The sequence below is a fragment of the Camelus bactrianus genome, chromosome 34, assembly GCF_048773025.1.
Source record: "Camelus bactrianus isolate YW-2024 breed Bactrian camel chromosome 34, ASM4877302v1, whole genome shotgun sequence".
NCBI classification, from domain to species: domain Eukaryota; kingdom Metazoa; phylum Chordata; class Mammalia; order Artiodactyla; family Camelidae; genus Camelus; species Camelus bactrianus.
This window is the reverse complement of record NC_133572.1, coordinates 20684802-20707662: the sequence shown is the minus strand read 5'-3', so window position 1 is coordinate 20707662 and position 22861 is coordinate 20684802. Positions and strand designations below refer to the sequence as shown.

Genomic DNA, 22861 nt, shown 5'->3' with positions numbered 1-22861 from the left:
ACTCAGTTCAGTGGTGCCCTCATCCCTCCCTCACCCTCCCTCACCTCACGGTGTAGGGGGAAATCTTGAATGCAAGTGACAGATTGGATCACTGTGAGTCACAGAAAACGTTTCAACAGGGGAGAAACGTGGGAAATGCAGAGGTTTTCTGAAGAATGCACTGGGCAGATTTGGGGGATTTAAGGAAGGGAGAGAAGAGGTTAGCACTGACAAGTGAGAGGCAGTGGAAATACCGGGACTTGTGAGTCATTACAAAAACCAGTAGTGAGGGTTTTTTTTAAAAGCAAAAAGGAATTAAATGTGTAAGTACTATAAACTCGTCTTTTTGACTATTAGTTGCATCACTGTGAGGATAATGTCACTGCATTGTAAAGTCTTTCAAGTAAGCATTATGGGATGTCTCAGCAAATGAACTGTCAGGAATGCCAAAGTAAGGAGATAAATTATAGGAATTAATATAATTAGATTTAGCAACTTCCGGGATGTATCAGCTTCAGTACTTCACCAGTGTGCTAAGAGACCCATTTATAGTCACAAATTTTATAATCACATATTCTGGTCACTCAAATAAAATACATGATATAGACACTTGCAATATAAAAAGGCCTTTTAAATCTGTATTTTGTGGTTATCTAGGTCAGTAATTTGAGGATTACCCCCCAAAAATGTCATAGAGGGGGGAGGGTATAGCTCAGTGGTAGAGCGCATGCCTAGCGTGCGTGCATGAGGTCCTGGGTTCAATCCCCAGCACCTCCATTAAATAATAACAAATAAACCTAATTACCCCCGCAACTGATTTTTTTTTTTTTAAATATCGTAAACAGATGTATCAGAGGATAACCCCAAACTGCTTACGGGGGTCCTGGGAAATAAGGACTTCTGGTGGCTGGCTAAGATGTTACTAGTGGGTGATGGCCACCGACTGGGAAGCATGTGGCCCTTTCTGCCGGGAGAGCTGCTCTGTCCCTGACCTGTTCAGCTTTGCTGGAAGTTCACCTGTGCTCACTGCTGTACCACCAACGCTGAGCTGACTCCTGGCATATTCGTTTGTAAGAACTCATAGCAAGTACTTGCCAGCTGTACACTCAATTTTCACTGAGTTGTTTCTCATGGTCAATTGTGTGAGCTGTCTTAACTGGTCACTTACAGCACTGCACACTTTTTGTGAATTTTTCAAAAATGCAAAACATTATTAGGCTTTGATCTGCTTTAAAACAATTCCTCGCTATGGTTTTTTAAACCAATAAATTCCACTCATCTTCCAGCCTAAGCAAGTGCTTACGGAAGCTCGATGCAATGTGTGGAATTGTGGTTTCCATGAATATCTAGTCATTTTTCTTAGAAAGTAAAAAATAGAAGAAGAGAAAGGAATTTTTTTTTTTTTAATGTTAAGTCCAGGGTAATGAATTCTATGTTGTATGCCCACACAGGCAAAGAAAAATCCTTCACTAATTCAGAAGTCCTGATGTTTGGCTCTTAATGGTCCTAACATATTTCATGTGTTCTTTTAAGTACCTACTTTTGTTAGTAAATGATTTTAAGGAGCTATTTAAATATGAATTGCCATAGAAATTCCTTCTGATAAGGTTCCAGATTGTCATATAGATCATATGTCATAATCTCACCTATAACATGTCCTCAATTTTACTTTAATGGAAGAACTTAAACCTTTTTAAGGTATGTGGAGAAAGGGAGCTGCTGGTACCCAGAGGAAAGACCAAATTCAAGAAGATGATGGCTTTTAGACTCGCAATCTCTTTCCACCAAAAAGACCACAGTGAATCCACTGTGAAGGGAACGGCTTGTGACTGTCCACACAATTAAGTGTAGCATTTAATACTGGTAGTGAACACCTACTGATTCATATGCATACATTTAACCATACCTGTTTTCATGGGGATTTCTTATTCCCTCCATCTCCACACAGTCTCCTTTTAGAGCTCAGTGTGAAGTCCATCAGTTTTTTTAACCACACTTGGAGTGCAGAGGCTTGAGAGGAAAGATTCCGAATGTGAATGCTCCTCTCCTCTCTCTAATATAAGCAGGTTATATAAAAGTTTTGCTGTTTGTTTAGCAGTTCTCTATCATCTCCTTACCATAAAGGAAGCTGTAGTTGATTTTTTAAAGTGCCCAGATATAGGTAATAGGGTCCCAATAGAGGCTTGTTAATTTGATTTCATAAATGTATTAAATTTAACCAATAAGGTAATAAAGCTGGTGTCAAAACCTACAAAGAAAGAACTGATAATAGAAATTAATTTATTACTTTTGACCTTTAACAGTATTTCATTATTTTGGACAATACTTGCATAGATGACTGGAAACCAGGGTGGTTTTCCCATGAGCAGTTGCTTTGGGAATCACATCATTCAGATTCACATCCAGACCTAGAAAGAGAGAAAATTACACTCCTGTGAGGTCTGCACCTTTGCAACCCTCTGAGCAATTGGAATCCTTCCACCATCAAGACCAGCCCCCCTCGCTCCTCCCCCAGCCCCCTCCCACCTCCAGCCCTGCCCCTGCACAGTTGCCTTGTCCTCAATTTGCTTATTTAAAGAGGATAGGGTTCTGTAACTACCTCCTTGATTTCCCTTAAACTGGGCTCCATAGACGTCCGCAGTGTTCTTGGAAAAAAAGGTTTGGATGTTGCCTAAGTGAATTAATTTGAAATATTCCCTATAAACCATCGCCTTCAGTAGGAAACAGCAGAAGCACATTATGTACTGTATCAGTGAAATGAACAACTGGTCAACCCACAGTAATGTCATGGTGATCCTCAGTGTCTGGGTCGATCAGAAATAACCAGAAAAAAGCCAAAATACCAGAATAAAAACTCTGAGATACAACTCCCTGTAAATTAGAGCACGCAAACTAGTTTACCCTCTTTCTACAGCAGATTAATTCATGAAAATGTATGCAAAACAAATTTTGTGACCCAAATTCTTTTTTTTAAACCATATCTTATTTTTTGCATTTTGCTTTACAATTTTAAAAGCACTTGAATGTTTGTTTATTTTTTTTTCTCAGCTAAACCTCTCTCTCAGCAGCTCTGTTAGTAGGTGGGATTACGGGAAATAAATCTAAGTGATTTGTCCAGACACACAGAAAGTAGTAGAGTTGGAGGCTCCAGACCAAGTCCACAGATTTCTCAGCTTAAAGAAAATACCGACATCCTTTTTTGAAGTAAAGAAATCCTTTGAAATATACTCATGCCCTAATTTTCCACATTAGAAAATATGGATTTTTTTATGTTGGACTTATTTAAAGTAGGATGTGCCTGTATGTATAGTATGTTTTTGTTGCTTTCTTATTTCTATTTTTGGGGAAGAGCATGGCTGAATTATTCTGTATGTTCAATAGTCATATTATTACATCTTTTTTCCTCTGATTGAGCAGAAAATAATGGTTTGCCCTTACGAGATTAGTTTCCACCCTGATTAATATTTAACCTTTTTATTTTTAATTCCACCCAGTTCAAAATTTCTTTAAAATCTTAGAACACAGCTGCTAATTCACTAATCCACTGCACTGATCTCAAACTTATGACTGCCTAGGCCAATTAATCTGCATCATTTGTTGTTTAAGATTGTCCTTTTAACCAGAGAAACCATCTCCTGAGCCATCCTGCTGGTTGAATATTAGGAGTCAGACCTTTTCGTGCACAGGAAGAGTCCGTGGTTTAAAGATCTAATCTTATTTTATTGCCTGTTACCAACTACCTTGTAGTTATTTTGGGAACCAGTAAACCGGCCTCAGTTCATTCATCTGAAGACTGAAGGAGAAGTTTCCTTATAAGGATTTATGTCAGCAAATAAAGAATGAACATTTACAGAGTATTTACAGTTGCCCCGGCAAAAGGTTCAAGAGGAAAGAGAATGATTGTTTCTGGTTCTCATGTCAAAAACTGTGAACACAGTCCCTCCAGGGATTTGGTCAAATGGCAATTTCAGAACAGCCACGATGCAGTCAGATAGTGGACATCAGTGGAAAGGCTGAACCCAGACTTCAAGCCTGACATTAAATCTCTCTGCAAGTAATTTACATTTCCCTGTTTATGAAGGGACATGATAGCTAACTGCACCACAGAATATTGATTAAAAAGTACATAAAATAATTTGAGCTCCTTAAAGAAAAGTAATATTGAAATGTAAGGAGTTCATCCAAGTTGCTTTTAAAGGCCTTTACCCCCACCCCCAGGCAACAATGTGAGTTAAGCAATGTAAGATAAACATTTAGCCTCCTTTCCCATACCAGCAGGACCCTGGCAGCCCAGCCTCCCCATAGCCTGCCGTGGGGGCGGGGGCGAGAGAAGGAGGAGGGGGACCAGAGCTGGGGACCACAGGCAGGAGCCCAGGCAGGCTTCCAGAGTTCAGTACTTATGCCTCTCACAACCTTTGCTCTGGGGTCGTATTGAGGATTCCTTTCCCTCATTCAATGTCCTGGTTGCAGGCATCACCCTGTGTCGCTGAGGTTAAAAATTAAGGGGCTGCCTGACCTTTTGCTAACCCTTGAGAAGAAGTCAGGCCCCTAGAAACAGGAGATGCCTGGCTTAGCTCAACTCTTCTGGTCTTCAGGGTGACAGTTACAAGCCTGCGGCTGCCTCCCCCAGGACCCCTTGAGGACTAAAACCTGTTTACCAGCCAGGAAATAAGACACATGTACAAACACAATTTGGTATGGATTCATACTTTTTAACTCTCTGACAGCAACACTCTCCATTCCCCTCTCCCTCAAAATAACTTGTGAGTCTGTAGTTAGTCTTTGAAATTTTGACTTTATAACAATTTATTGGAAAAAGTACGTTGGTATGTTCCAGTTGTATTGGAAAGGATCAGCCTGTGTTGCTTTATTCTCAACATCTTTCGTAGAAGAGTTAACTGAGTATTTCAGTTTTTCCTTTGATTTCTAAAAGAATGCTACATGACAGAGAAAGTAATTTTGGTTAAAATTAGGGAACTAGAAATTACCTAGGTTTTAGAAGCCTTTGTTTTGATTAGCCTTTTTTTTTTTTTTAAGACAGTGGGAGATTACAAAAGAACAAATAAAAAGCTGGGAGAAGGATAAAGGAAGTAGGTAGAGAGAAGGGTCAAAATACTGTCTTCGACTGCCCCCTCTACAAAGAGGAGCGTTTTAAAAGACTTGCTTCAGTTGAGAGTCCCTGCAGGCCCCACCGAGCTGAGCAGAAAGGGCTGCCTTCTGTGCAGTGTCTGCGGGAATCGGCTGCCTCCTAGACCCCATACTAAGTGTTAGGCAGGAGGTTGATTCCCTTTCCTACGTACCTCTCACATTGCCAAGTGCCTCAGGCCAGAGTTGGCCCTTTTAAAGCTGATCCATGCAAAGTTTTCTTTGACTACACCAACCCATTATATTTATTGCCTTTACCTACATCCTCCTCAGGAAGCTTCAGAGTTCCTACCTTGGAAATAGAGGTCTCCTACTCTGACTTAAGAAACCGAACTTTTCTAGTATGGACTACTAAAGCCAATGAGTAATTCCCAAACCAAATTCTTCAGCATTCTAATAAACATTTGTAATGATTTTTGTGAAAATCCCCTCTCCTTTCTTCCCTTTCAGCAAAAGAAAAAAATTCTTTAAAAAAATACATCTTAAAAAATTGTTTTTAAATTTTAGTTTTTTGAATTAAAGTACCATCAGTTACAAAGTGTCAATTTCTGGTGTGCAGCACAATGTCCCAGTCATGTGTATACACACATGTATTCGTTTTCATGTTATTTTTCATTAAAGGTTATTACAAGATATTGAACATAGTTCCCTGTTCCCTGTGCTATACAGAAGAAATTTGTTTTTTATCTATTTTTATATAAGTGGCTAACATTTGTAAATCTCAAATTCCCAAATTTATCCCTTCCTACCCTCTTTCCTGGTAACCATAAGATTGTTTACTATGTCTGCGAGTCTGTTTCTGTTTTGTAGATGAGTTTATAGTGTCCTTTTTCTTTCTTTCTTTTTTTAGATTCCATGTATGAGTGGAATATAGTATTTTTCTTTTTCTTTCTGGCTTACTTCACTTAGAATGACGATCTCTAGGTCCATCCATGTTGCTGCAAATGGCGTTCTTTTTTATGGCTGAGTAGTATTTCATTATATAAATATACCACAACTTCTTTATCCAGTTATCTGTCGGTGGACATTTAGGTTGTTTCTATGTCTTGGCTACTGTAAATAGTGCTGCTGTGAACGTTGGGGTGCAGGTGTCTTTTCAAATTAGAGTTCCTTCCAGATATATACCCAGGGTGAGATTGCTAGATCATATGGTAAGTCTATTTTTAGTCTTTCAAGGAATCTCCATACTGTTTTCCATAATGGCTGCACCAAACTACATTCCCACCAGCAGTGTAGGAGGGTTCCCTTTGCTCCACACTCTCTCCAGAATTTATTGCTCATAGACTTTTGTATGATGGCCATTCTGACTGGTGTGAGGTTGATACCTCATTATAGCCATGCACAAATCACTCAGTGTGATACACCACATCAGCAAAAGAAAGGACAAAAACCACACAGTCATCTCAATAGATGCAGAAAAGGCATTTGATAAAATTCAACACCCATTTATGATAAAAACTTAGCAACGTGTGTATAGAGGGAACATATCTCAACATAATAAAAGCTATTTATGACAGACCTACAGCCAGCATACTATTCAGTGGTGAAAAACTGAATGCCTTCCCACTAAAACCTGGAACATCTTTATTTTTAATTCAACTTTTATTTTGAAAAGCTTGTGGACAATGTTGTGATCACCTTGTGGTCATTTGCCACATCCTCCAAGGGTGATGTTAAACTAGCACTTAAAAAGCCACTCATATAAAAAAATAATGCTTGTCATTGACCTTCATTGTGCAAATTGAAAATATACTATTATTATATAACCTTTAACTACTGATTGGCCCACTTACATTCTCCTAATATGTGCTTTGTTGCAGGAAATCTTCACCGAGCTACCAGTGTTCCCGAATATGTCCACAATCTACACTTGGTTGAAAATGACTTTGCTGCTGGGCGCTTCCCTTTTACTAAAACCTATGACGTGCTGAAGGTATGGTACCGGAGAATAGAGCCCTCGCTGCTGGACTGCCATGCAAACATGTTTAAACTTCTGTAGGTTATTTTTATTTTTTGGGGGGGGGGAGGTAATTAGGTTTATTTATTTTAATGGAGGCACTGGGGATTGAACCCAGGACCTCTTGCATGCTGAGCACGCCCTCTACCACTGAGCTATATCCTCACCCTGTAGGTTTGTTTTTTTTTATTGAGTTATAGTCAGTTTACAGTGTATCAATTACTGGTGCACAGCACAATGCTTCAGTCATACATGAATATACATATATTCATTTTCCTATTCTTTTTCACCATGAGCTACCACAAAATCTTGACTATACTTCCCTGTGCTACACAGTATAAACTTGTCTGTTCTCTATATACCTGTCAGTATCTGCAAATCTCAAACACCCAGTTTATCCCTTGCAAACCCCCTCCTCCCTGGCAACCACAAGTTTATAGTCTATGTCTGTGAGTCTTATAGTCTTATTTTTTAATGTTTACCATTCTCAAGTATTACCATTGCCTAAATGAATTATGAGAAGATTGGCTTTGTGTGGACACCATGGAAAACCAGGCACTAAACGTTATCAAATCCTGGTGCAGATAGTCAACCGAGTCTTGTTTACCCAGAAAGGGGCCGACTTCTCCACTTGACCCAGAGAAACCAACCTCTTGTATAATCATCCTAGCATCAGTGGACAAGGCAGATGAAAACTGATTCCCGCCTGATTTGAACTTTCTTTCTGTCTTGTGCAGACAGGCACAACCGCCACTTACGAAGCCCGCTGGGGGAGAGGAACTTCGCAGTACAGCTCGCAGAAGTCAGTGGAAGAAAGGTCCCTGAGGCAGCCTCTCCGGAGACTTGAGATTTCCCCGGACAGCAGCCCGGAGAGGGCCCACTACCCGCCCGGCGAGCCGCAGTACAGCCAGAGGAGCCAGGCCGGGCACACGCTGCGGGCCCAGGAGGGCCGCCGCTCCGCGCCCGCGCTGCCGCCGCGCTACGCGCGCTCCGAAATCGTCGGCTTCAGCCACTCGGCGGCGGCGAGCAGGCAGCGCCACTACGACACTTACCAGCGGCGCTACCAGGACGCCGTCTTCGACGGCGCCCCTGTCGCGCCGGTGCTGCTCACCTACCCCAGGCCCGGGACCAGCCACAGCCTGGGCAACCTCCTGGAGAAGGAGAACTACCTGGCCCCGGGGCCCGCGGCAGGGCAGGTCCGGCCGCCGGCGCCCGCGCACCCCGGCGGCGTGCAGGGCCGGGCGGCGCGCTCGTCCTGGCACCAGAGCTCCTTCCACAGCACGCGCGCCCTGCGGGAGGCCGGCGTCGCCGCGGAGTCGGGCGGCCGGAGGATGCACATGACCGTGGGCCAGGTGGCAGCCGGCGGAAGCGGGAACGTGCTCGCGGAGAGAGGCGCCTTCGCCGACGCGCAGCTGGGGTGAGTCCCCGTCCCCATCGTCCCCATCTGCGGCGCGCTCCGTGCCAGCACATTCTGTTCCCACGGCCCTGACCGCGTGAGCTGGCGCTTCTGGGGCTGCAGAGAGGCTTCCCGAGATAAGTGGTTAAAATAATGACAGATTAGCCTATTTACTCCAGGGACAGGGGCCAAGCTACCTGCTCATATGGCAGCTTCGTGAGGAAATGTGACTTTTAGTCCATCTGTTCCAAATTAGATGCTGGCTAAAGGGATGGCTACCCCTTGGCTATGTGAAAATCTGCTCTGAATAGAGCTAACTGCAAAGTAGACCAAGAAATAGATAATTGCATGCATTTTCTCAATCGTTCCTTGAAACCAAGGAAGGAAAAAGGCAAACATTTATTCCTGGTGCTGAGTGAACCTTAAATGCTGTTTTTTTGTTGTTGTTCACGAGATATATTCTTTTTTTCTGAAATCTTTTTTTTCCTTAAATGCTGTTTTGATAACTACTACCATAAAAAGACTGAGAGCTAAGCAGAGGCAGATAATTTCTAGATATCTCTTTCCTTCTTTTGATACCTTATAATTTTACCTTTTGATTCTAGATTCACTGATTTGGAGGGTGGTTTTGGGGTTTTTGTTTGGTTTTTTTTTCCAATACTGAATAATTAAAATAATTGAAGTTTCAGGGTCATTTCTTTGCCTCTTCTATTTACCTTATAGCTTGACTAACCCAGAGTCTTTGGAACTTAACCGTTATTCAAATTTAATGCTAGAGCACAAATTTCAAAAACCGAGTTACTAAGAGAAAGGCTGAAAAACGGGTGATTTATTACATCAGTAACTCCTAAAAGAATGGTATAGTATCACTATGGCAAAACATTATGTGATTTTTTTTTCTTTTAATTTCTGAAGTTGCTTAATGGAGGTTGTTACCTTTAATCATCCCTTTAAGTGAATTTGTACAGTGCGCTCACTGACTAGGCAGGCACCAGTGAGAAAAGATGTTAGGGCTAATCTAACCTTTTTAAAAGTTGAAGTGCAGTCATTTTACAACATTGTGTTGATTTCTGGTGTACAGCATAGTGACTCAGATATATACGTATGTATCTTTTTCCTATTCTCTTTCATTATAGGCTATTACAAGGTATGGAATATAGTTCCTTGTGCTGTACAGTAGGACCCTGTTGTTTACCTATTTTATATATACTAGTTAGTATCTACAAATCCTGAACTCCCAATTTATCCCTCCCCACTCCTTTTCCCCCCGGTAACCATAAGTTTGTTTTCTATGTCTGTGAGTCTGTCTCTGTTTTGTAAATAAATTCATTTGTGTCCCCTCCCCCCCCCTTTTTTTTAAGATTACACGTATAAGTGATATCATATGGTATTTTGCTTTCTCTTTCTGGCTTACTTCACTTAGTATGATGATCTCCGGGTCCATCCATGCTGCTGCAAATGGCATTATTTTATTCTTTTTTGTGGCCGAGTAGTATTCTATTGTATAAAAATACCACAACTTCTTTACCCAGTCATCTGTTAATGGGTATTTAGGCTGTTTTCATGTCTTGGCTATTGTAAATAGTGCTGCTATGAACATTGAGGTGCAGGTGTCTTTTTGAATTAGAGTTTCTTCTGGGGGGCTAATCTGATCTTGAAACAAGAAATAGTTTTTATAAAGCAAAATTGAGCATGAGACAGCTAACATTTCTTGTAGAAAGCAGATCTTTGTCAGTATGGACACACTTACAAAGAAGAAAAATTCATGAAGTAATTATTTATGGAGAAAAAAGCTGATCAAGTCTTTTAAATGGATAATTCAGAATGTATTAAATGCCCACTGTATTTCAGGATTTGTGCTAGATACAATTTTAACAAAATTATTTAACAATAACAAAACTGTTGTGCCACATCCTCAAACAACTGGCTTCCCCTCCTCCTCCATTTGTGTGCCCCACATGGCTTCAACCACCTTGTCACTTCCCAGTCTCTCATCAACCCACAGCAGTATGGCTTTAGTCCCCACCATTTCACTGAAACATTCTCCCCACACATCTGCCAGTGACAGTCTTAATGCTACAACCAAAGTAGACACGTATTCGGTGTGTATATTACTCAGTCTGTGGGCAGCGTTTGACACCACTAGCTGTGAAATTCTCTCTTCCTTGGTTGTCAGGGCACCAGCTTCTCCTGGTTTTCTGTAGCCATGTCTTATTCTTCTCTGAGAAGAGTTTTCTGCATGCCCAAGGAGGTCACCCTCAGCAACCTTTCTCTTCTGCTCTTGGTGCTCTTCCAGAGAAGCCCTGGGGCACAGCACTTGTATTCTGTGATTCGCAACATCTTTTCTTCAGTGTGTCCTCCAGCCTGAACTCCAGATCTGTATGTAGTTCTAAACAACCTCCTGGACATCCCGATCTCAGTATATTCAAAACTAAATTTATCAGCTCTTCCCTGCCCTCTGTTCCTGTCTCTTCACACTAAAGTCTCACCGTTTCCCAACCTGGAAGTCATTTTTAAATTTTACCTCCATAGTCACAAATCACCAAGCCATACATATTTTTATCTCATTACTGAGTCTTAAACTTCTACCCTTCTTTCTGTGTCTGTTGCATTGGCCCCACTGCCTGTGGTCTCCTCACCCAGAACCATTCTCTAGGACTATTAGGATGATCTCGCCAAGTCTGATCACCTCTGTCTTCAATTTATAGCCTTTACTTAATTCCACCAGATTTGCGTGCTTGTTAGCGTGGCGCACAGAGCCCATGTTTTCAGCACTACTTATCATTCTTGTCTCATCTCTTTCTGCTTCTCCATCCTTCATCATCACTGTCCCCAAACACTCCCCCAGACACTCAAACCACCTTGAACCTCTTTTACTTCCCTTAATGGAAAATATTTTTTGCATATTTTCTTTCTTGCTTCATTCCTCCCTTTCTTCCTTTCTTTGCCTATCTATCTATCTTTCTATCTATCTATCTATCCTCTCTGTTTCCTCCCAGTAGTTGTGGTTTTGCCTGGCTACTCATGATTCTGCATTTAGCTCAGTTACCACCTTTTCCCTGGCCACTCCCCTCACAGTCTAGTTTAGGTGTCCAGGTGGCTATGCAGTGTGGGTGTCTCTACCAGCATAATTTATTGTGGTTATTCATTTACCTATCTGCTCTCCCTCTAGTCTTGAGCTACTTGTGAGTGTCTTATCATCTCGATATTCCCAGTACCCTAGAACAGAGGTAGGTCCGTGATAGGCACTTTATAAATATGAGGTGAAAGAATGAAACTGAAGAAGAAAGAAATGAAATATAAACTTAATTTCTTGCCATCTAAGTTCTTTGTTGCTCAAATTCTAGAACTATTAAATAATTTATTTCCAGTTATTGTTTTAATAGATAGGGTGAATTTCCTTGGAATAATTAATCACATTTCAAAGAATAGGAGGAACACTTGGGGTCAAGAAATTTAAAATAAAGCACAAGAAATCTGTCCTCAATAATTCTCAAAGTTGCCATCCTAGAGACCAGACAGCATAAAAATGAACTCTTCTTGAAAATTTTACTATTTATGGAAAAGAAAAGGGGTCAGAGGTATAATGATCAAGGTGGCATCCATGCCTGATTCTCTGTCTTCCTTTGGTGGTCCACATGGCTCATTTCAGTTCCCCCCGGGCTGCTGACTAAGAGCCCTGCCCCTGACAGCACACACTCTGCCTTGCAATGTCTCACGTTTCAAACTCTCTCCAGTCCCTGTATTTGGAATCCACATTTTTACGTCTTGTGAAGGTCCCACGTGTAATGAAGAGTTCTTTCACATTTGTGGAACATTCCCAAAGAGTAGCTGGATAAAACTAGAAACCTGCATAATGACATAAGGTATCAAACAATGGATCTTTGTTTCCAAAAGAAGAATGGCTGGTCAGTTACTAATGCAACTAAAAATCAAGACATTGGAGTGAAAGAGAGGCAGTCCACCTGCTCTAATTCAGACTAATGAAAAAGGTTAAAAAATCACCAAGTAAAACATTCTAGATCAGTTTTTCTGAAAATAAGATTTCTGTGTGGGGGACTGGTGGGTCAGCAAATGAATATTAGGGTCCTCCAGTGAGCCCCACACTGCAGTAAATAAGCACCAAGGAGATTAAAAATTGAGTGGGATATACAAGGGTCTAGAGAGGACCCATAAAAAGAAAATAAGACACATCAAGTGCTAGGTTGTGCTAGTGTCTGTAGGAATTCCGAGAACAGAAGAGCAATGTTCTCTAGGATTCATAGAGGAAGACTAAGGAGAGACTGTATCTCTGGTAGGACCACTGGTCAGGTTTGTGACACAGAGCAGAAAAGATGTCATATTAACTTCCCTCCACATCCTCCTAATTACCATTTTTGTAGTTCTTTTGATTCTTCAAGTCTCTTTCAACTGTATCTTTTTTTCCATTTCCATTTTTAACAACCCAGTTCACAGCTTTATTGCTTCAGTGAAGACTCTTGTGGTGTCCTCAAAACTGTCTCTAGAAACACATATCCACTCCAGAGTCGTCTTTGCAAAGCAGTGCTTCCATCACACTTAAAATCTTTGTGAGGTGGGGGAATTTGCCTTTCCTAAGCATCCGACAACACGCAGGAGCCCTTCACTGGTCGTCTGGCGTCGGCTTGCCTTCTAAGCCGGAGCCCTGTTCTGACATCTGGGAACCAGCCTGATCAGGGCTGTGTTGTTATTGGCAGCAATGTGTTTGCTGAGAGATTGCACACCTACAAAAAGCACCATTTTTAGTTTTTTCCCTGTACTATCTCATATTCTCACCACTTCCTCTTAACATTTTTCGTTTATATTAACATCATTTTAACATATTGACTAAAGTTGTTGAAAAGACTCGCTCCTGGAGAATGTGTTCAGTGGGTATTGGGGCCCAGGAACAACTGGTTTTCCTGATCCTCCCCTCTCCAACCCCACCTCCCAAGCCACATTTCTGCAGGCTTCAAGAAGTGTTTTAGGAGTGAGGGGAAAGGAAGAAGGAAGGAAGAAAGGGAGGCAGGAAAGAAAATAAGGAGGAGAGAGAGAGACAGACTGAAGTGAATCTGAGCAGGGGTCTTTCCTGGGTACAGAAGCCCCTCCATGTCCCCTGTTTCTTGTTTGTGGGGGTAAAAAGGCTTTAGTCTCCTAGACCTTCTCTAAATTGCAAAGAGCAGTCTCAAAAAGTTAATGATTAGGAGAACAGAGTCACAGGACAAGTAGTTCCTCCTGAAGGGATATAGATAACAATCTGATGCAGATCTTTGAGTTGTTCTGCAGAAACCAAGACCCCCACCCATGGTGGAGAGTTACTGCACACTGACCACCAGCACGTAGACCTCATACTGGTTGGAACCAGAATGTTGATGATTGAGATTCCCCAAACATCACCCTGTTACCTCAACACCAGCCAATCAGCATAAAGTCCAGAAACTGCTTAGGCAACCCTGCAACCCTCACCCCTAATGTCACCTTTAAAAACTGCTTTCCCCAAAAGCCATCGGGGGTTCTGGTCTTTTGAGCACAAGCTGCCCATTCTTCTCACTTGGTGCCCTACTATAAACACTGCACTTTCCTTCACAGCAACCCGGTTCGTTACATTGGCTTTGCTGCATGTTGGGCAAGCAGACTCGAGTTCCATTTGGTAACAGAGGGGAGGAGTGCTGTGTGGGAGAAGAGAGACGGGAAGGAATAGCTCTAGCTGGGGAGAGGAATGCAGGACAGGTTTCACAAGAAGTGATGATATTTGAATAGGTAAGAATTAGGTAGAAGAATGGGCTTTCTAGAAAAATCCCAGAGACTGGCTTGTGAAGAGGCATGCAGTGTTTAGAGAAGCGTTGAAAGTCCAGTGGGATGGGAGGATGGGTTAGTCAATGAGGGGGTGGAAGATGGCAGGACATGGAGCTAGTCTAGCGTCAGAAACGTGCGCCATGTTTTAGAGTTGGACTTTACAGACAATAACAAAACAGAAAACTGATGCCCTGACAGCTGTGGCAGACCTTCTTGTTGAGGAGGCCTTCCTTGTGGTTGGGAATTGTCTTTAATGATGAAGTAGCATTTGATGGGCTAGTAGTGAATGCAGAGCTTCTTTGTGAGTCATGTCCAGGAAAATAAAGGATTAGAGTAATGGAATCTTTTGTGGGTGTTGGAGACTTGGGAAATTCAGACTTTCCTGAGTCATTTACGACTTATGAAGTAGATTAATGACTGAATCTTAAAAAAAAAAAAGGATTAAACATAAGGTTATTCTTAGGTTATTAATGATCTTTCATCGGTTATAACACCTGAAGTGGCAGATGGTGAAAGATTTACAGCTGTTTGACTTTTGATTTCCCTGTAAAATTATTGCAGTCCATGCATGTAGGCTATTTCCAGCTCTTTTAAAAAGGGTGTTTATATTAAATAAAAGTGATTCAAATTCTGGTTTTAATGGTACAGCCTACATTTTTTACCAATTAAATTGACTCCTGAGGCACATTCTAAAATACGAGATCATTATGTAATTCTCAGTATAGATGCCAGAGGTGTTCTGCTTCATTTTTAATATCCTTATACTCATGAGGTAACACTGCTATATTTGAGCATGTGTTTCAGAAGCAGTGGGAATTCCATTTTGGTCAGAAGGCCCATTAGTCTTATCTCCTCACCTGTGCCACATCCACCCCACACAGACACCCCACTCACAGCGTGCACAGGCTCACCTCTGTGCACAGGTGCGTGTGTTACTGTGTTAGCCTGATGTAAGGGAGGACTTACTCACTGCTTGCTGGCAGATGCTGGAAGACACCCTCGCATAATGTCTTTGGAACTTCCATTATCTGGAATGACTCAGCTGTAACCCTCTTTGAACCCAAAAAGAGCCTTTAAGGCATGTCTTTAGCCCCAGTTCTAAGATGTTGCCCCCTGAGCATGGTTTCTCTGAGACCATCCTTAAGGAGGTACTAATGTGCTAACATCCAGCTTGGGAACAGGCTGCCTACCCTAGTCACCCTCCAGGCAGAAGTAAACCGGGAGGGGGGAAAAATGCCAGCGCTATGACGCATTTGGGAATTATTGTTTTACAAGTAGTGATTTTATTTGTCCTCTGTAAATCATCCTCTCTGTATCAAACTGAAATCACATTTCATCCTGCAATTAGGAGAGGACAAAGTATGCTGCCAGATAAATTGAATGTCATTACAGTGACAAAGCAAACGGTAGCAGAATGTCTAAAATTGTTTTTTAAAAAAAATTTTATAGTTGCATTTTATCATTACCTTTCTTGATGGATTCTGAAATACCAGCATGACTTATTTTGACCAAACTCAGTTTTTCTGGCTTTTACTTTTCTCTTACTGTTATATTCATTAAACAAGAACACTTTCGGAATGCTCCTTCTAAAACTTATTTTCAGGTAAAATAACAGATTCGGAGCAGCTTTGAGAAAAATCTAATGATTTTTGAGAGAAGGTGTGACATTACCAGGGTAGGAATAATTCCATGTAAAGTCTAGCTGTGCCTTCAGTTACTTTATAAGATACAATTGTTATACTACACATATTTTGTCGTAAACAGAGTTAAGTTTCTTTCTTTGGTCTCTGTTATGATTCTGCTCAATTCAGTGATATCTTCAGAGGCTAGTCTGACCAGAGCTGGAGTGTTTCTGCTACTCACTTCCTAAACCTTCTGACCTCAGGGGCTGATTTTTCTTTCGGGTGAAGAGGAGCCAAAGAGCAGATGACCTAGGTGCTCAGTCATCACGGGAGGATCAGGTTGACAGGCAGGAGAGAGCAGGTTTGGAAAGTTGTTTAATCTGTGACTGTTTGTCTAGGAATCTGGACACGGAGATGACTCTGGAACGTGCAGTGAGTATGCTTGAGGCGAACCACACGCCGCTGTCCAGGATTTCTGCTGCAGCCACTTTTATACAGCACGAGTGCTTCCAGAAATCTGAAGCGAGGAGAAGGGTGAGTATCATCTCAAGTCCGGTGCAAAGCTAGCACACTTTCACATCTATTACGGTGGCCCTGCACACTGAAACCAAATTTAATTTATTTTAATTTTTGAAAAATCTTCATGGAGTTAGTGTCAATTATGGCTCAATTTAAAAATAAAATAAGTAAATAAGTAAAAATAAAATCTTTATTGAGTCTTTTTAATTTAAAAGGAAATTACGCTTATTACCAAAAAACAAAACAAAACGTTCCTTCAGTTTAGAAACTTAGAAGGTAAATCACTACATGTACGTCTTCCTTCTTTGGCCACCTCTTACTTTAGAACCATCCCCAGTGATAATTGTAACAGTCTGTGTACTTTCAGATTTTTTGAAAGACAAAGAGGGAGAGAGCGAGAGAGAGTGTGCGTGCATTTTAGGCTATTGTTTTATATATTTTAAAAATATATTAAATGTAAGCAATGTTTTCCAAGTTTTGTTTTCATTAAATAATTTCATTAACATAGTATAATAGAGGTTCGCTCATTAACATAGTATAATAGAGCTTTGTACACACATCTTTTAGCATTTCCACAAGTGTTCCTATAGGACACATCGTCCAAGATGGAATCAATAGGTCATTTTATTTTATTTTTTTTTTATTTATTTCCATTTTTTTTAACTGAAGTATAGTCAGTTTACAATGTTGTGTCAATTTCTGGTGTACAGTATAATGTTTTAGTCATGCATATCTATAATGTATTCCTTTTCATGTTCTTTTTCAATATAGGTTACTACAAGATACTGAATTTAGTTCGCTGTGCTATGCAGTATAAACTTGTTGTTTATCTGTTTTGTATATAGTAGTTAGTATCTGCAAATCTCGAACTCCCAGTTTATTCCTTCCCACCCTCTTTCCCCCTTGGTAACCATAAGTTTGTTTTCTGTGTCTGTGAGTCTGTTTCTGTTTTGTAAATAAGTTTGTCTTTTTTTTTTTAGATTCCACATATGAGTGATATCATGTTATTTTTCTTTCTCTTTCTGGCTCACTTCACTTAGAATGACGATCTCCAGGGCCATCCATGTTGCTGTATATGGCATTATTTTATTCTTTTTTATGGCTGAGTAGTATTCCGTTGTATAAATATATTACAGCTTCTTTATCCAGTCACCTGTTGATGGACATTTAGGTTATTTCCATGTCTTGGCTATTGTAAATAGTGCTGCTATGAACATTGGCTGCATGTGTCTGTTTGAATTAGAGTTCCCTGTGGATATATGCTCAGGAGTAGGATTGCTGGATCATATGGCAAGTCTATTTTTAGTCTTTTGAGGAATCTCCTTACTGTTTTCCATAATGGCAGCACCAAACTACATTCCCACCAACAGTGTAGGAGGGTTCCCTTTTCTCCACACCCTCTCCAGCATTTATCATTTGTGAACTTTTGAATGATGGCCATTCTGACTGGTGTGAGGTGATACCTCATTGTAGTTTTGATTTGCATTTCTCTGATAATTAATGATGTTGAGCATTTTTTCATGTATCTATTGGCCATGTGTATGTCTTCATTGGAGAATTGCTTGTTTAGGTCTTCTGCCCATTTTTGGATTGGGTTGTTTGGTTCTTTTTGTTTTGTTATTAAGTTGTATGGGCTGTTTATATACTGTAGAAATTAAGCCCTTGTCAGTTGCATCATTTACAAATATTTTCTTCCATTCTTTAGGTTGTCTTTTTGTTTTGTTTATGGTTTCCTTTGCTGTGCAAAAGCTTATATGCTTAATTCAGTCCCATTTGTTTATTTTTGCTTTTATTTCTGTTGCCTGGGTAGACTGCCCTAGGAGAACATTACTACAATTTGTGTCAGAAAATGTTTTGCCTATGTTTTCTTCTAGGAGTTTTATGGTTTCAGGTCTTACGTTCAAGTTTTTAAAACATTTTTAGTTGATATTTGTGTAGGGTGTAAGACAGTGGTACAGTTTCATTCTTTTGTGTGTGGCTGTGCAGTTTCCCCAAAACCATTTATTTTGTATTCTTGGCTCCTTTGTCATAAATTAATTGTTCATTATGTGTGGATTTATTTCTGAGCTCTCTATTCTGTCTCATTGATCTATATGTCTGTTTTTATGCCAATATCATACTGTTTTATTGTAGCTTTTTCATTATAGCTTGAAATCAAGGAAACATGGTACCTCCAGAAACATGATGCCATTTCTCCAGATTGCTTTATCTGCTCAGGGTCTTTTGTGGTTCTGTATAAGTGTTACAGTTGCTTATTCTATTTCCACGAAAAATACCATTGGAATTTTTATAGGGATTTCATTGAACCTGGAGATTGCTTTGGGTAGTATAGACATTTTAATGATATTAATTCTTCTAGTCCATGAGCGTGGAATATCTTTCCATTTATTTGTGGCTTCTTCGGTTTCTTTCATCAATGTCTTATAATTTTCAGCATACAAGGTCTTTCAAAACCTCCTTGGTTCAATTTATTCCTAGATACTTTATTCTTTTTGGTGTAGTTGTAAATGGGATTGTTTTCTTAATTTCTCTTTCTGATAGTTCATTATTTTAGTATGTAGAAATGCAACTTATTTTTGTATATTGGTTTTGTATCCTACACCTTTACTGAATTTGTTGATTAGTTCTAACAGTTTTTTGTTAAGTCTGTAAAGTTTCCTATATATAATTCCATGTCATCTGCTATAGTGACAGTTTTACTTACTCCTTTCTGATTTGTATGCCTTTTATTTATTTTTCTTGCCTAATTGCTCTGGCTAGGAATTTCAATACTATATTGAGTAAAAGTGGTGAGAGTGGGCATTTTTGTCTTGTTTCTGATCTTCAAGGAAAAACTTCAGCTTTTTACCATGGAGTATGATATAGTTGTGGGTGAAGGTTTTTCATAAATCACTGTATCAAGTTGAATAACTTCCCTTCTATCCCTAATTTAATGGATTTTCCTTTTTACTCAGGAATGGCTGTTGAATTTTATCAAATGCTTTTTATTCATCTATTGAAATGGTTCTATGGCTTTCATTTTAATTTTGCTAATATGGTGAATTACTTCGATTAATCTGTAACTGTTACCCCCATTCCTGTGCAAAATCCCACTTGGTCATGATGTGCTTTTGTACTTTTGAATTAGATGTGCTAATATTTGGTTAAACTCAAGGACGCAGTTAAGTTACTTGCAGACAGTTTGACTTCTTTAAAATCTTGCTTTTAAGATTTGTTAGGTGGGACCAGAGCAGCGTTTATTCAAGAGCTAATTAGCCCCCACTTCTTAAGGCAAGGCACTTCTGAGGACTCTACTCAGTGCCCCAGTGAGTGACAAGGTTTTCTGGCTGGCTGATCCCACCGCTCCTGGGCCTTCGTGAGCATGAGGGGCTGTTCCTGTAACTCCTTTTAGGCAGTTACTTCCCTGGCTTCAGGCAGCTTCTTCACACAGATGTACTAATTAATACTCTGCTGAATGCAGATGGGACCCGCTGCAGATCTCAGGAGGCCTTTTTCTGTGCACCTCTTTGCTCCCTGGCGCTCTTCCCTGCATACACTAGCCTCTCTGTTCTCGGATTCTTCGCTCTGTCTCCTCAGCTCTGCTTGTTGAATCCCACTTAGGTTCTCCCTCCCCACACCGCAGCCTGGGACTCTCCTGGACTACGATCTGCTGCAGCAGTAGGCCCTCCTCACTGGTTTCTCCATCTTTTAGGGATCGCTGTCCATCACTGCATCGTGTCCAATTATTGAAACCGTTGTATGTTTTGTCTGGTTTTTAAAATTGTCTCGGATGTAGGTAAATCCAGTTCTCATTACTACTGGATCATTTTTTAATTTTGATAAATAACTTCCTATAAATCCTCCCCCGAATTACACAGATTTACAGTCCTACCAGCATGGTGTCAAAGTGCCTATTTGCAGTAACCGTTACTACCACAAGGTATGATTCTTTATTGTTCATTTTTGCTAATCTTAGAATCAGAAAGAAAGATACCTCTTTATAGTAGAAATTTTCCTATTTTTTGAAATCTAGACTGGTCAGTTAATCAGTTACAGAGAAAATCTTTATTTAAAATGAGACACATGCACATCCAGAGAGCTTGTCATTGTCTTTCATATGTAACCTCTGCCCATCATGTATCATTTGCCACTTTTAGTTTAAGTTTTTTTAAAGTGAAATGAGCACTTAATGGCAGTAATTTATTTATTTGAGTTCATGTTCTTCTAGATTCTTACATTTTACCTAGTCTTTTATATTAATTTCTTCCACAACTAATTACAGAGCTTTTTAAAGCTTTTCACCTTTCGCTAGCCTTTCTAAAGTGTTCAAGTGAGTTTTCAGAGAGACAGAACTTCTTCCATACTTATATATATTACTTTCTCCTTTTTAAAAAAAGTTTTAACACCTTTATTGTAGTATGATTCCTGTACAATAAACTACACATAGTTCAGATGTATAATTTAATGAACTTTGATAGATGTATACACCAATGAAACCACCACCACAATCAAGATATTTTATTCATTTTTTAGACTAGGTAAATGAATGACATAATTATAATAACAAGTCCAGTTGACATAAATGCATTGGGTAAGAAGCCTAAGTTGTGCGTGGTAAACTAGAAGAAATAGGAGTGCAAAGTCTAACCTAGTCACTGACTAGCTTTGGTAGTACTCAAAACCAGTAGATCTCAGAGGGAAAAGGGAATGTGATTATATATAAAACAGAAATGGACTCACTGACATAGAATACAGACTCGTGGTTGCCAGGGGGAGAGGGGTGGGAAGGGATAAACTGGGAGTTTGAGATTTGCAGATACTGAAAGGTATATATAAAAGAGATAAACAAGTTTATACTGTATAGCACAGGGAAGTATATTCAATATCTTATAGTAGCTTATGGTGAAAAAGGATATGAAAATAAATATATGTATATTCATGTATGACTGAAGCACTGTGCTGTGCCCCAGAAATTGACGCAGCATTGTTAATTGACTAGACCTCAATTAAAAAAAAATTATTAAAAAAAAAGAGAGAATGTGATTAATCCTGCAGATCAATTAAGTCAGACAAAAGACCTTCGACCAATTTTTTTCACTTGCCTTTCTTTAATTATTCATGAAGCTTGAGCACCTTTGGGTATATATGTATTTTTGACTTTGTCTTTATTCAGTCAATTATCATTTTTTTTATTCATTGACTATTTTTCCTAAGATGTGTGTCTCCTTGATTATTTGTAGGAGTTCTTTACCTATGCTGCGTGTTAATCCATTGCTGCATATGTGACGATGTGGTTTTCTAACATGGCTTATGATCTCTTTTATTATGCAGGATTTAAAAATCCTTATGAAGTAAATTTATCAATATTTTTCTTCATGATACCTGTATTTTAGCTATTGCTTTAAAAGACCTGTCCCTTACATCTGTTTTTTAGTTTTAAAAGTTAATAATTCTTGGGTATTTCTCACTGACCCTTTGTCTGTGTTTACTCCGTGGAAAAAATAAGTAAGGATTTTTAAAAACAATATATTTATAGTAATAAACCTTCTTTATCCATAGAGGTAAAGAGAATTGGGCTAATATGAGTCCTTTGGTGCTAAATCAGATAAATGTTCCAATCACTTTTTATTCCCAGTTTTTAAAACTGGGCATTATCATATATATGCTTTCATTTTATAATGTGGAGTTACATGAAATTTTCTTTTGTTAACCAAGGTGGACTAGATTTCCACTCTCTCTTAAATTATTAATTTGATTATAAATATCATTTTGCTTACACATAGCCGTGCTGCCTTCTTAGCTCTTACTTAGTGATGAAGCTAGAACAAAGGCTAGTTTTAAAAATAATGAAACATGAAAACTGTATGAAACCTAGACACATATGTGCGTGATAGAAAGTCACATATAACATCACGTATAACATCGTGATATTATAACCCCAGAACATTAACAAAATTCCATTAATATTAAGCATGGTAGTATAGTATTTTAAATTTGTATATAAAAAACAATTACAATTTAGATATGAAGGTCAGAATTTGAAATCATAAACTTTTAAAACCTGTGACATCTTTTCAATCGTTATTTTATTTGGTTAAGACTCAGAATTTAACATTTTCAACCCCTCACTGCTTTTTGAAAGTCTTCTTTTGGCCCAGAGTTTCCTGTGTGTTTTGTTTTGGTTTTTTTTCCCTGTCTCTTTGGCTCCTTCAAGTTTCCTCTGTAAAAGAGAAACATTATCCTCAACCTGTCCCTGAAATGTTTATGTTCATTAGATGCTTTCCTGGGACTGTTCTTATTTGACACCGTCTCCTGACTGCCCACGTCTGCTTCTCTGGCTTCCACCGATGTGTGATCTCGGTGCTGGTCACTCAGCATCCCCAGCACGTATCTTTCCCTGGGTTCTGAACCACATGTCCCTCTATCTCCTAGACATCCCACTGAACTCAGTACCAGCTTATCTAAAAAATG

At 39.6% G+C, this 22861-nt stretch overlaps 1 protein-coding gene across 1 annotated transcript in view; it reads left to right on the top strand.

Annotated features, from left to right (window-relative positions):
• The window catches only part of PKP2 (plakophilin 2), a 74936-nt gene that overhangs the window by 6705 nt on the left and 45370 nt on the right, over positions 1–22861 (top strand). Inside the window, exons 2-4 of the mRNA XM_074357234.1 lie at positions 6945–7057; positions 7819–8498; positions 16291–16426. Of these exons, the coding sequence (XP_074213335.1) occupies positions 6945–7057; positions 7819–8498; positions 16291–16426 (929 nt within the window). The remainder of the gene's footprint in view (positions 1–6944; positions 7058–7818; positions 8499–16290; positions 16427–22861) is intronic.